The sequence below is a fragment of the Alligator sinensis genome, unplaced genomic scaffold, assembly GCF_000455745.1.
Source record: "Alligator sinensis unplaced genomic scaffold, ASM45574v1 scaffold794_1, whole genome shotgun sequence".
In the NCBI taxonomy this organism is placed as follows: domain Eukaryota; kingdom Metazoa; phylum Chordata; order Crocodylia; family Alligatoridae; genus Alligator; species Alligator sinensis.
This window is the reverse complement of record NW_005842125.1, coordinates 2070251-2085656: the sequence shown is the minus strand read 5'-3', so window position 1 is coordinate 2085656 and position 15406 is coordinate 2070251. Positions and strand designations below refer to the sequence as shown.

The following is a 15406-nucleotide window of genomic DNA, read 5'->3' as shown; positions in this document are numbered from 1 at the left end:
CGCAGACTTGCTGCGCTCAGCACATTCGGGAGAACAATGGGCTGGGACGGGGCCGCGGCCGGGCGGCTCCTCCTCGCCGCCGCCCCCTCCTGCTCGCCGGCGGCGGGGCGGGCACAGCGCGGACCCGCCGCTCTTTCGCCCTCCCAGCCTCAGCACAGCAAGTTTCGGGCAGAGCCGAGCGGGCTTGGAGCGCAGCTGCTTGGCTCGCAAGTTTCACTTCAAAATGTAATAGCTTTTGTTGGCGGCCGGCTGTCTCCAGGAGCGCTCTGGTCGAGACCGCTGGGGGTTTTTGGTCTGTGGAAAAAAGGCAGTGTGTTGTTGTTGTATTTCTTTGTTTGTTTGTGCGGAGCAGTTGGGGGAGATGCTTCTTATCTAGTCGCTCCCCCAGTTTAATCCTGGCGGACGGAGCTTGTTTCTCAAAACTTGGGGATGGCGCTGTGTGGCTGCAAAGCCCCGGTGCTGTGTCGCTGTGGAGCCGGGAGAGCTTACTTGCGATGCTTTCTCTTTCTCTGCAGGGAAAAAAAGACCAAATGGCAAAGCAACCCTCTGATTTGAATTCCAAGTGCGGCAGTGAAGACAGACAGTTACAGCGTAGTGAAAGGCCAAGTCAGCCTCAGCCCGTTAGGCCTGGGGCCCCTACCTCTATACAAACACAGTATCAAGGTAACCTTTCAGGTGAGGGGGACGGCTCTTCACCCAGCAGCCCTCAGGGACCATTTGCGCCACCCACTAGCCCCAGTCCGTTTGCAACCAGATCCCCACTTTTCATCTTTGTAAGAAGATCTTCACTGCTGTCTAGATCCTCCAGCGGGTATTTCTCTTTCGACACAGACAGGAGTCCTGCGCCTATGAGTTGCGACAAGTCCACACAGACTCCAAGTCCCCCATGTCAAGCCTTTAATCATTATTTAAGTGCAATGGGTAAGCAAGATCATGGTAAGAAACCTTTTAGCTCATGCTTTATTTTTCTTAAATATATTTTGAATATCCCTGAGGACATGGCATTTCTTTTAGACTATATGCATATTAATCTTAAGACACCAAACTAACCAACGTTTCAGTAAGAACAAAATGTTGTGCAGGCACATGACATCAGGCCAGATTCCTGAAAGACTCAGGACATACTAAGACTTGTCCAATTGTTTGGAACTGTGAGTACTGTTTGAGTGCTTTCCCAAAGAATAAGAACACCCAAAGAATAACAAAGTACTGTCCAAATATCCTGTCTGCTTTTGGTTTTCATACAATGTGGTGTATATTCTCTTGAACACAGGATAGTGGACTGATGGAATGTCCCTGATAGAAAGTTCTGTATTGGACTAGTTTTAGTTATGTAAATTAGGTTAAGGTCTTGCCACGGAAACTAAGGAAGGTGGGGGCGTAGTGAGTGGTGAAGGCAGTATTGGTTAATATAGCAACAATAATTGTGCTAACCACCCCCAGAAACCTTGGAACATAGTACTACGATTGGAAATGTACCTTGGTTCAATTCTTAACCTCACCAATCCAGTGGTGGGCTGGGGGTGGGGAGAAGTTTACAAGTCAGATACTCTTCAGTTGTTCTGTTAACTTCTTTGCATTGACTTTTAAAGTTGTCCATATAAATCTGTCTTGGTCTGAAACTTTTTGGACTTACCTGGCATCCCTTTTACACATGCTATGGAGAGAACCTGCACAGCTTTTTTTTCTGTTTTTAATTAATAGGAGAAAAATAAATGGAAAGATTTCTGATGTCAAACACCTGTTTTTTGAGATAAGCATGGAATTGTAATCTGCATCAGAATCTTAAGTGTCACTCTTAAATTGTTTCACTGAAGTACTTGGGATATCTGCAGAGTAATTATCAAATATTTGACTAAGATTTGCGTAGTCCAGAGTTAAGGGACTGGGGTGAGTCGGAATACTAAATGGTCTTTTCGTGTATTTGTCAACATATCTGATCAGGGTACCCAGTTTGGTGCTGTCAGCTTCTTTTGACTCAAGCACCCATATCTTCATTAGACACCCTTCAGAAAATGCCAGCTCTTAGATTTCACTTGTTGTTTGACTACAGAAAGATAATAGAGCAATTCTTTTGTTGCAGAGAACTCAGAAAGACCACAACAGATCAGAATTATTTTTAACACTTTAGATTCCTATTTGAAAATCTCTGGGTTTACCTTAAGAATGTTTTGTATGTTTTACAGTGCTAACATTACGTGGCACCCTTGACAGGCTCTTGGGACATTGCAGGGTGCCATGACACCTTGATTGAGAATTGCTCTTAAAACAAACTTCACCACATTCCCTAGGCATAAATTTGCTAAGATGTCTCTGCATCTTTTATGCTAAATTTGCCCAGATGTGTCTGCTTAAAAAAAAAAAATAAAAATGTGTGCATATGTGTACGTGCACATGTGTGCACACACACAGTATTGGTGGTAGGTGTTTTGTTTCCTGAGGGCTACATCCCAGGAAGGGAGAGAAGGCTCCAGGAGATGCCCCTGTTTTCCTAGATGGAGGGCTTTCTATGTGCGTGAATGCTGAAAAGCATCTCCTCTCTCTCCACCATCCTTTGAAGTTTCTTTTGAGAGCCCACCCTCTAGTCAGGACAGAAGGGATAGGGCTTCTTTGGAAACTGTGGGTATTTCTCTTTAATCAATGGCAGGAGTTCCTTGTGGCAGATCATGCAGAGTGGTATTTTTTCCCCAAGCCAAATAGTGGATTTAGCTGCAAGTTTCCCATCAAAATGAATTGAAATTCTGTAAATCCACTTGTCACTTCTGAAAATCTCTTACATCATTTGTGGTATGTTTTACAGATGTATGGTTTAATGTAGTTCATTATTTTAAGAACTGTAGGTAAGGCTTGAACTTAAATCTTCAGAACAGGAAGGGAGAAATACCACTGTAATAAGCAACTTAACTACCACAATTTTCTCTGTATTCCTAATTTACTTTAACCTCCTCTTCTTTAAAAAGAGACAGTTTCTTGACCTCCAAAAAGTGAAGTTCCCATGTTCATATCTCATCAAAAATTGGTTACATTGACAACTTTTTTGGTGAATAACAAACCCAAATTAAGTTTTACATGATGCTATCAAAATATGTTCATAGGTAATGGCTGCAGTTATAGCTGCAAAGTGCTTACTGTAATATACCCTTAGGAAAGATTTTCTGACATTATTGCCATAATTACAGCTTAATGCAAGTTTCACAACCTTATTGAGAGAACGTACATGGTATTGTTGGAACAAAAGATGCTAGAGTTGTTTTTTTTTTTTAAATACGGGTTCGTTGGTTATAGCGCACACAGCTGTAATTTAGCTGTGAACATCATTCTTGTACTCAAGAAAGAAACACCAGTTCTTTCTGTAATCGCAGAAACCTAAACTTTTTCACTCAGTCAAACATGCTTCCTTAAAACTATGGAAATGCTTATTTTAAATAAGTCTTTGTACTACTGTTGCTGCACTGGGTACTGTCATAAGCACTGGTTGATGCATAAACTGGGTGGAAAATGCTAAGGTCACTTGAATATGGAATGTACTTGATTTCAAACCTGGTTAAGCTCATAAGTAGGAACCTACCAAATTCATGGTGGAAGTAGAGTGAGTGGTGGCTCCTTTAATCTTGCATGTTCTCCTATATGCACCTCTCCCCTTGCTAATTAGTGGAGGATCCTGCAGCTCCCTCCTGATCAGTAGGGAAACTAAAACTGGTTTTAAACATGGCGCCATCTTTACCTCCCCACCAGTCAGCAGCAAACAGCAGGGCCATCTGGGGCCCCTCAGCCAATCAGTGGCAGGAGGCAAAAGTGGCGCCATATTTAAAACTGCAGTTTTTGCTTTCCCACTGATTGGGCGTGAGCCATAAGTGGGGCCCCTCCACCAATTGGCTGGGGGGCGTGGGGAACCTTCAAGACTAAAGGAACCACAGTGCATCCCACTTCTGTCATGAATTCGGTAGGTCTCTACTCATAAGATGCAGTTGTAAAGAGACTTTACTTTTGCCCAAGGAGCAGTTTCCTACAAGTGACTTGTTGCTTGGTTCTTGAACTTGGCTTGCGACTTGTTGAAGAGATCAGTATCTGAAGTGCTACCCAGGGGAGGGTCCAGACCTGTAGTTCCTGTGGAAGCAAAGCTCCTGTCGGACCTGATGGGAATTTTTCTGACAGAAGAACTTTTGGACCTTGAAATTTCGAGTCCCCTAGTCTGTCTGCAGTCTCTGAAAAGGAACTGAACTTGATTTAGTAGCATACAGGGATAAGCAGTTGTGTCAGGCTAAAATTGGCAATATTTGCCATCTGGGGAAAAAAAAAAAAAAAAAAAAAACCAAAAAAAACCCACCCCTATTAACTGTTTCTTTTATAAAGTAACTACATATTTATGGGATGTTAATACAATGCCAGCAGAAGTTAACTACTAGTTCAGGGTTTCGATTGAGTGGGCTTATCCCAAACAAAAACATTAAGGTTGAAAGTGTGTTTCAGTGGAGTCCAGCTAGCAACCAAAACAGTATTACTTTTGTTACGCAGCAGTTTTACCCTCCTCTTCTCATGCCTTCCCTGCCCCAGCATGTTAGAATACCTGTTTGTTTAGTAGTCCTCCATTGCTCATTGCCCTCCAATACTACCACATACCCAACTATACCCCTGCCTCTTGCCTTGGAAATATTCTAGGTATATATGGCTGATTCTTATACATTGTATGCATATTTCAAGAGGAGTACTGAGGATCACTTGGCGTCCATTTGAATTATGTCAGCTTTCAAATGATGTTTTTGGCATGATGCAGAGTGGTATGGATGTATGTAAGCATGTAGCTATTGTGAGGTGCCAATCCTGCAAAAACTTGAGCAGGTGTTTTAATTTGAGTGTATAGTAATTAATTCCATTATTAAGGTTAAATGAGACCTAAGATCATATTTTTCACTATAGGTTGCAGCAACTATTACTATTTTTAAACCTCTAACCTTGTATGTCTGGGTATTGATTTGCAACAGGCTATTAGTCTTAAAAAAAGAATGAATGTCACAGTAATGTAGCAGGGGTGTAGGTTGTAGCCGCGTTGGTCTAAGGACATAGGCAGACAGGGTTCCTTGGGTGAATCTGATACCTTTTATTAGACCAACCCAAATAGTTGGAGAATAGTTATTAAGCAAGCTTTTGGGTTCAAAAACCCTTCATCAGGCTAAGGAAGTTTCAGCAGTTGGTGTGTGCTCATCTTCTTGGTCTAATAAAACGTATCAGATTCACCCAAGGAACCTTGACAGTAATATAGGAAATTTAGACACAATTTTCTAGCTTTCTGCTTTTTTTGAGCAGAAGTGTTAAAGTTAGGCAGCCCTGTCTACTGGACCATGGGTTTAATTATGGCAGAACTGTGTCTGATATAATCGAGATCTTATTTCAGTTTAAAAGTTCAATGTTCTAAGTGCTGTAAAATTTACATATTCCCTCCCTTCGCTTGGAAACATGGTATACCAGTAGGGGATTCAAGGTAGAGTTAGTGTTCCAAGTATAGGGACATTTGAGGGAGAAGTTGCTGTGACTGAGATAGCTTTGCATGCGGTTGCGGATTCAACCAATCATTTTCACACCTGGGGAATCGAGTCCTGTGTCTTACTGAAATAATTTTGCACACAATTATATGTCATTTGGGTTTTAATGTTGCCCTTTTCTTGCATCCCTGTAGGGAAGAGTTCAGGTTGACAGTGAGCAGTATGCTTGTATGCCGCAGATTTCCCTGAGCCCTGTGCTTGTCGGTGTTCACATGAGCTGGGTGGCCAAAAGGTGCTTGCCATAGCCATTGAACCTGATCTGCAGTTTGAGTGGGACTTCTGCATGGGAGAGGAGGAAGAGAAGGCCTTTGTTGTTTTGAGAGAGGGTATTGGCCCCAGGGCCTGGCTGAGATGAGTCAAAGATGCCAGCTGAGTTGAGTGGGGGTGTGGTAGAGACACTTGGCTTGCTTTAGGGAATTGTTTGGACTACATAACAGGAAATGTTCAATCCTTCAGTAAATTGGTGGTGGTGATGATACATGCGTGAGCTGCATAGGGTGTCAGGCAGCAAGCAGTAATTTTGTGTCCTGATGAAGTAATGGAATAGGAAAGGTAGGTGAACAAGAAATAATGGGGATGAGTGCTAGTGAGGTAGGGCTGGGAAAGGGGAGAGAAATGTTTATCTTGCTTCATATGTTTTAAATTAGTGTTACCACCATGTAATAATTATTAAGACTTTGGGGCACAGAGTGTATCTATGATTTCTCTTACTGGTAGCGGTAGTGGCTACGAAGTAAGCACTCTAGTAATCTCCATTCCACTACCATGAAGTGTGGAAGAGTCAGTCATGGGAAGTACTTGCATAGATGATGATAACTCCGTAAATGATTGCTAATTTCAAAATGATTTTTTAAAAATGATTTAGGAAATCCAGGGACAAAAGCATTCGGTAAGACCGATGGATTTAAGCATTTTTTGTTTTAAACTCACTTGGTGCGTCCGCATGAACAGAAACATGCATTTTCCATGGGGACAAAAAGCAGCGGTACAATGTGTACCACTGCTACTTGTCCCTGGGAACCAGCCATGTCATGCACGGTTTAGTGTGCAGCATGTTGCCTCAGTTGGTGTCAGCAACTGTGCTGGCCCCATCAGCCTTACCTGGAGGGCCTGTGGGAGCTGCAGCTATAGTGCAGCAAGGAGCCTGGCTGGCTCTGGCTGGCTAGGCTCTGGTTTTCGGCTGTGCTGCTGCTGCTGCCAGATGAGCCACCCTGCTTTTTTTTTTTTTTTAGGTGTGGGTTAATTTGACCCCTGGGATTTCCTGGGGTCAACCCCCTTTCTCCCCCGTGCTGTAAATTAGCAGTGTGGGGAATGCTTGTGTGTACGTTGCAGCAGACTGCACATCTTCACTCATGTGGATGGATATGCCCACTGGGTGCATCTACACATGTGTTTTACTGCAGTTGACTAATTAGCTTCACAGTGAAGTGTCATAGTCTACACATGCATCAATATTAGGGCACAGTAAATTAATTAACTCCACTATAGGATGGTATCCTATGGTAGAGTAATTTACTCCACCAAAATGCATGTATAGACGGTGACCAGGGCTGACTGGGGTGGGGTGGGGGCGGGAACTACTTGCTGCCTAGCCTTGCACTTCAGCACCATCATGCCCCAGCCAGCCCCTCTGTCTCCTGATGCCACCACCCAGAGCCTGGGGCTGACTCTGTGGGCCCCTTGCCAGCCCAGGGCTGCTCTTCCCAAACTGCGGTTCTGGGTGCAGCATCTGTATGTGCTGCACCTAGGACCAGTCTTCTCCAATATAAACTGCATTGGAGTTTATCACGTCACATTAATTGCATGTGTAGACGCACCCAATATGTAGTATACATGTATAATAAGATGTACGTGCTTGTGTTTATGTATACACCTCATTGTGTAAGTATATATAATGGCTATGCAATCTCAAACTTTTTTTCCTGATTTTGTGTTCCTATTTTAGCTAATTGGTAATAAATTTACAATTGGTGTTGTGGACAAACAAACAAACAAAATTGGAAGACAATTTAATGAGCACCATATTTTTATTCTTTTTCTTTGTTGCATGTTTTACAATGGGAAGCACTGTTTATTATTCTAACGTATCCAGTATTTCAGCAGTCGTTACATGGAGTGTTTCATCAGTTAAAAATCAGCATGGTCTGACACTTTGAGAAGCTTATCTAGCCATTTGTCCATGTGGTGAAATGGGGTCTTAATTTGCAGTTGAAAGATAAATTTAAATACCAGTAAAATTGGGACCAATTTGTGTGGGTGGTGGGGAGGGAAATTGGTTTTTTCTGCTTTTGGTCTTCATATACATAAATCCCAGAGATGTGGGTTCCCCGGAAAATTTTGATTTCCCAGTACCCTAAATAGAGCATTACCATGGGTTTTTTTTTTTTTTTTTTTTTTTTTTTACTTATATTTAGTAAACAACACTAAAAAAAGTACCCCATGTTAATTTTATGTCCCAATAGCCACAAGTATTTAAACTGAAATATTTGATTAGGAAAAAAATTAAACACAGCATACTTAGTGGTTTAAATGTTATATTCAAACAAATTCAAAACTTTGTGGAAAGAAATTATTTTTATTGGAATACTTGTAAAAATGTAAAGACAGTATGCAATAGCATGTACTTCCCTTACATTGTTTGTTGAAATTTAAGGAAAAAAATGAAGGCACTGAAAACTGTTGACACTAATTTTAGCACGCCCAGAGAACTGTGTGTGATATGCCGTGGTTGTCCACTCATCTACTTCAACAGAGTTTAACTTTTGTTCACTGAGGCCGTTGCGGCACCTCCAGTTTCACTGTCACTATCTGTAGAATCACTTGCATTACTTATTAGTTCCACTTCAGAATCAGATTGAGGCAAATCTGATTCAGAACTACTTGAACCACATTCTCTTTTGCTAAAAGATGGTTTTACCAATGAGCCTCTGGGCAAGGGCAACTTACCATCACACTGCATCTTCTTCGCTAATTGTGCTTCTGACTGAGTCTCCAGAAGCAAGAGATTTTGAGAAATAGAAACAAGTTTAGCGCTGCTTTCATTTGTTAGTTTATTCCTCTTTTTTGTCTCGATTGAGCTGAAAGCCTTCCAGTTCCATTCACAAGAAGCTGCTGCTGGTGGAATGCTTAGGATTCTCAGAGCAATCCTGGACAACGGTCAGGTGTTACGGTATCCCTTCTAACATGCGAGAGGAGACGTATATTCTCTGCTGCCTTCCAAATGATGTCTTTGCTCCAAAGTTTTTTTTTCTTTTGCCAGGTACTCAGCAATGTCTGTCATCACAGCTATTTCGTCAAGTGTTGAGGACTTTCTTAGCTACTTCCATAACTGTATTGAGAGCAGTAGATAATTCATCTTCTGATCAATGTTGCCCTCTGTGTTGAGGATCCAAAAGGTTTGCTGCCAGATGAACTAGATGAGAGCAAAACTCCGATCTTTTAGTAAACATTTGTTTTACTACTTTTTTGGATAGAGGTGAAGAAGGCAAAAGCTCAATTTGATTTTCATTCAGTTGCCTTATATCTCTGGAATATTTGAAAGGCTTGGTGCACCTCCTTCAAGTTTCTTGATAGCCACTGAAACTGGTAGTAGCAAATTGAATGCGTCTTGAACTTGAATGCAAAACACATCATGGTTGAGAATCTGCTTCCAAATATTAATAGGAATAATCTGGGATACCGTGTCATCTACTGAAGCACACTGCAAACAGTTCTTTGTGTGCAGCAAACTATTTAAACACTTTGTAGCTGAGCCCCATCTAGTTTCTCTTGGCAATAAAAGTGCCCTTTCCTTCCCCTGCTTCTCTTTCTGTAATTTCTTCAGTCTGATTAGCAACATGATGATTGTTTTAATACTGTCACAGTCACTTTGCAGTTTGCCAATATTGTCTTCATTGTATTCATGCTTATTATGTCCTTTGCCAGAAGATTCAACCCATGAGCAAGACAGCCAAATACTATTAAATGAGGATACTTTGCCTTTAATATTTGCCATGCAGCTTTCATGTTACTCGCATTATCAGTTACAAGGGCTTGTACCCTGGAGGGACCTGCAGTTTCAATCTCTTCACTCAGTAATTTGTCTATGTATACACCTGTATGACGAGAAGATTTGGTAGCGATTGCTTTCAGGAATATTGGTTCAGGTGTTGCTAACATAATGTAAAGTTAAAAATGTTCCTTGTTATCAGTCCATCCATCTGACATCAGAGTCGGTGATTCTGCTTCACCTATCCTTTGAATAACTATTGTTTGAACTCTGTCATACCCTCTATCTAAGAGAGAATGTGATAAGCAATAACGTGACGGTAACTTATATGATGGGCAAATTAGTTTGTAATGTTCCTTCCAGTATCCGTTTGCAGTTATAGAAAGAGGTGTACCACTTGCAAATATAGATCGAGCTAATGTCTCATCTGCTTTTTCTTGATCTTCTTATGACATTTTGTCCACAAAGCTTGATGAAAAGTTTGACTGTTTTGAACAGCTACTCATGGTGGATGGAATATCTGGTGCCAGGGATCTTGAAAGTGAGGATCCTGCTGCTTCTTCCCTCAGACCTGGCAGCTCAGTATTTTAATTTTCCTTTTTTTTTTTTTTTTTGCAAATCTGCTATTTCACTTGAGCTACCAAGTTCCTGCAACAAAAGGGGGAAAATATTTTTATTTTAGCCTGTTCTAGTCTGGCCTCATCCATCAGAAGGAGAAGCGGCAGGGAGCTTGCTTCCCCCCTACCTGCCAAAAAGAACACTCTGCTGTTCAACTTGCTCAGTTGCCCTAGGACTGCAGAGCTGAAGGAAGGTATAGTCTGGCCTCTGCCATCAGCCAGAGCACTAAATTTGCTCTGCTGGGTTGAAATAGTTAACTATTTACCTATTATGTAATTTTAAAAAAATATATATTGGTAAGCCTAAGCCACTTAAGTGCTTAGTGCAAGCAGAAAAGCAAGATGCAAATATTTTAAATAATAGTCCAGAGTTGCATTAACAACCTTTAAAATTCTAATGTTTTAAAACAATGTAGATGGTAGTCTATACTGTGTGTTGTTTAACATATGAATTTGTTTGCTTGCCTAGGATTCCTGAAGTAGACTTTTCTCAGATGATGTTGTTCCACCATTCATTGTATTAGCTTTCTGTATATGGCTTGTACTCTTTCAGGACCATTTCTACATGTTATTAAATGTTTCTTCATTCTTATGTTATTAGCATACTCCTGCTCGTAGTATTTACATCTACCAACTTTCTTCCTTCCTTCAGTGGCTTGAGCTATAATGATGCCACACTCTAGCTTTTTTCTGATTGGGCATTATTATGACTACTTCAAACCAAAAGCACGAAAAAACTAACATCTTATGCAAACACTTCCAGCTTCCCTAACTCAAGAAAAGAAATGAGATGCCGCTCTGTGTGTTTACTGAATTGAAAGTGAAACAAAAATTAATCACACTTTTAGTTTTGATTTCCCTTTCAGTCTGAGAAGAAATAAGAATTTTAGCTCTGGTTTTGATTTGATCTGTACAGTCAATTAGGTGAATTCAGAACTTGATTTTTGGTTTGGATTATTATGTGAGTCTATTTACCCTCCTGTTTACATATCAATAAAACATATGTACTCTCTCACACGCTTCATAAGGATAATCACCTGAAAAATATTATTACAACTTTGAAACCCCCAAGCTTGCCTAATATTGTATTGGCATCCATTCATTGTTACTAATAACTGTTATGAAACGGTGAATTTTTACAAATGGAAAATTTCCAATGGAAAAATAAAGCACTGGAAAATTTTCCACCCCACATCTCTAATGTAGGCAGTGAGAAGCACAGCTGGCAGCATGGAGAGCTGTGTGCAGCTGGTAAGTCTATGGTGGTGGAAAGAGACTGGCAGATATAGGTCTCTGCAGTGAGGAGGGTGTGGGGCTGGGGTGGAAGCAGGTGCTGCCCAGCTTGGGTCGGGGGAGGGAGGGGTGCAGGACGGAGCCAGTGCTTGTCCGTGGTACGAAGGGAGGGGGCTCCCACTGCAGCACGCAGCTCATTTGGCGGCTTGTCCGCTTATCCAATGGCTCCCGCTGCTGCTCCCACTGCTCATCTGGGAGGGCATGGTGGGGGGGCGGGGCGTATGCCCCTGGATCTGTGTAGGGTCGTTGGCGGCAGGAGGGGGCTAGGGTGGCTACAGCATTGTTTTTTGTTGTTGTTGTTTTTTTTCAGGGGAGGGCTGCAGCCACCCTGTAGCCCTTCCACATGCTGCTGCTGCTGCCTGCCTGCCTGCCTGCCTGCCTGGTGCCAGCTGCAGCCTGTCCCACCCGCACCTCCGTGCCCTCCCAGGGTGCACACAGCAAGAGTTGCCCTGCACCCCCCCAGACTAGCTGCAGCTCCATCGCATACCCTGCCCTGCCCCACTTCCTCACTGCGGGGGCCTTGATCTGCCCCCCGCACCCTTTTCCCTCCTTCCTCCCTTCCATTACACCAAACTTACTAGCTGCATGCAGCTGTATTGGAAACTGGATCAGGATCGGCTAATATGCCTCCTTAAAAATCAGCTATTGCTATCGGCCCCAAAAATCTGTCGGTGCACCCCTATTGTAAATGACATGTTTAGGTGAAAATAACCATTCTCTCTCTTTAAGCTTTGCTTTGCTTTCCATGGTTTCTGTGCAAAAGATGGTACACTTTCAGATATACTGCCAGTGATCAGACTGATATAAAGAAGGCTTTGCTTGATATAATCTGTGGTAGTACTTTTAAAAACGTTAAATGGAAAGATGGGGAAATATAATGATGAAGTATACATCCAGCCCTTACCTAGTTCTGACCTGCTCCATTCTAAGTATTCACCACAATATATCCTAGCCTCAATATTTTCAGAAAAATTCTGTTGAATGTTTTCTTTACTGAGCATATGCCAGTCAGATCTTGGAGAGGCTTATAACTTCCAGCAGCCTTGGTGATGTTTTATTTTGGACGGAAGAAGCGGGGAATTCACACAAGTCTTGTTCCTGACACCCAGACAAGCCAATCTGCTTCCTCACTCCACCCCTCAGTTTTAGTAGCAGCTCTACACATTGTAGTACAGACATTTTTTTCAGTGAAATGGTTTTAAGTTTTATTTTAACATGGTCAAAACAATATGCATGTCCTTAATATATGTGTGCGTGTGTTCTTAGAAATGACTGAGCCACATAAACTGAAATTTTCCAAACAATCAGTGGCAAGTATGCCATTCAAAACTTCAGTCCAGGTAGCTAGTTCATAAGTTAAACGCAATTCAAAATTGTATCTTACAATGGAGACTGTAAGATGTACTTATGATAGGGCTGTTGAGGCTCCCTTTCTAATTTTGTTGCCTGAAACTTGGTGTTTAATAATAAGAAAAAAATTTGGGCTTCCAAGGGAGCTGGTGCTCACCCCATCCTTGTTGGTCTTCAAGAGGAGACTGAATAGGCACCTGGCTGGGAATCTCATGACCCCAGGTTTGGTGACCCTTTTCTTGCCTGCCAGGGGCAGGGGGTCGGACTGGGTGGCCCAATGAGGTCCCTTCCGACCCTAGAATCTATAAATCTATTAGAAGAAGACTTGATGTGTGAAGCTTCTTTTGGTTTGTAAGAGGCAAAGTTCTTTTTTAAGTATTTAGCAATCTGAAACATATGATAAAAAGTTCTCAGATTAGTAAGATCTGAAATATAACTCCTTGAAAAAGCTGGGAAGACGCTAGGGATTTTGTTAGTTGTGAAAACTTCAAAATAGTATATTTATAAAACTCAAATTCAGAAACACACTAGGTGGTTTTGTCAAATATTGACTTTTTAAAATTTTTTTAAAATTAAAAAATAACAATGCTTGGCAGAACAGACTGGCTTTTTTTCCAATTTCATAGAAATTAAATGTTACTTTATTAAGCAATTAGAATTTAAATTTGAGTATCAAATGCTTTACTGAGTATGAGAGTTCCAGAACTGCTATCAGGAACTAAAACATACTATATTCCTTCCAGTATAAAATGCCCAGGCATTTAAGATGTGCCTACATTTTCTGTCTCAATTAAAAATAAATGAAATAAAGACACATTTATGATGCATATCAAAGCTTTTTAGAAAAAATATTTCATTATAAAGATTTAGGGTGTTATGCCTTGTGTGTGTGTGTGTGTGTGTGTGTGTGTGTGTGTGTGTGTGAGAGAGTTGACTGTGTAGTTTTACAAATAGTTTAGACAGGGATTTGCTTGGGATGGTTTGGATGAGCTTGATCCTGATTCTGGTGGGGCGCTGGACTAGATGACCTCAGGAGGTCCCTTCTAGTCTTACTTTTCTGTGATTCTATAATAAAAAGTTAATCTTCTATTAAAGGAGCATGGTGCTCAAATCAGCCTAAGAATATGCTCTATCCTTATAACACCTGAACATCTCCCAGATACCATATTGTTTTGCATGCAACGTGTTCCCAAATAAAATGGGTACCCTTTTTATAGGCAGAAGATAGTAAAAATTATTTTTTCCAGAGTAATGACCAACTGTGACATAGGGTAAGACTGCCTGGAAACGTAGGGCATCCTGGAAGTATGGCATCAGAAACATCCTGGTGTGGCAGACTGTCTCCTGCAGTGCCACATTTCCTGGACTTTGTTCCTAGGAGGGCTTACTCTTTTCTCTTTTTTTCCACACAAGATTAAACCCCAGACCCTTGCAAGGGAAGCAGCAAGGCTGTTAGCTACTTCCCTGTAAATAGTTCTTTATATAAAAAGTTCCTTTAAGTAATGTATTGTTTCCATATCACAAGCCTCATCAAGATACTACCAACAGTTCACTTGCTGCTTTGGGTACAAGCACATCCAATAGCTACAGCTGTCAGAGGGTTAACAGAAGACTTCATCCCTTCAGTTGGCTGAGCCACACAAGTGGCAGCTATTTTGGCAGCTGCATGGCATACACTGTGTCTCCAGGTGTGCTGCTTTCCCAGTGAAGAAAACATCTTTTCTATTCAAAATGTGCACCCCAATTTTGAGGGGCAGGTTTTGGGTGGGAAAAGGTGTGTGTGGTATGTGAGAAAATGCAGTAGTTAAAATTTCTCTTCCTTTCCAGCTGCAGAAGAAATAGCTCGATTTGTTTCTGAAGAGCTGATTTTTTTTGAGCTTTTAAAGGAGGAAAAACTAACGTAAAATATTGAGGTTTTTTTCTCATATAGGTGAATCATTTCATTCACCTGGAGTAGGCTCTGTTCTTAACTGCATCTTCAGGACCATGGAGGAAGCTTGTTCATCAGAACACTTGGTGTGTCCATGTAAGCTTCTCCAAAGCCCCATTCTGCTCTCTTTAGTCAGTTTTAGCTTCTTGGAGTTCCACATCCTGTTGCAGACATCAACTACTCCCATATGTACTTTCAAAGGAGAACCCCTATGAACCCTCATGGAGGACAGTCCAAAGAGTCGATACTAGTCTTCAGAACTGCTTGGAATACACCCCTGTGGGCTGCAGAAGTGGGATTGTCAATGAGCCATTTTTTCTAAGTGAGCTTTTCAAGAACGTCATGTTTTTATGTCCTTTTTGACACTTGCTTTAATGTAATTATGTGGACTTGCAGAAACATAACAATCATCCTGTTACTTTAAAAAAGTCAGTCTAAGAATGCCACAGACTGAAACAGGGATCCTCTACCCTGGGAGACATTGCAGTTTAGAGATGCATTATTAAACATAATGTTTAGATCAGCACCTTTTGGTTGGTTGACAGTCCACTCTGAGAATGTGATATATACTGTCCTTTTCAGAGGAATCCTTTTGTGCATTAACTCTTCTGAAAATTGGTGTTTCTAGGGCAGTGACTCTCAGGGTTCAGTGGCACGCTAGGGTGCCATTAAATCCTTTTTAAGGGTA

At 41.5% G+C, this 15406-nt stretch overlaps 1 protein-coding gene across 13 annotated transcripts in view; it reads left to right on the top strand.

The window, feature by feature from the left end:
* Positions 1-15406, top strand: part of BCL2L11 (BCL2 like 11) — a 42050-nt gene that overhangs the window by 1123 nt on the left and 25521 nt on the right. For 2 of the 13 annotated variants that reach the window (XM_025205685.1, XM_025205684.1), the window contains exons 1-2: positions 324-663; positions 832-921. In XM_025205685.1, the coding sequence (XP_025061470.1) occupies positions 495-663; positions 832-921 (259 nt within the window). In that variant the 5' untranslated portion in view covers positions 324-494. The other 11 variants (XM_025205680.1, XM_014520535.2, XM_025205683.1 and 8 more) reach the window with 11 other exon arrangements.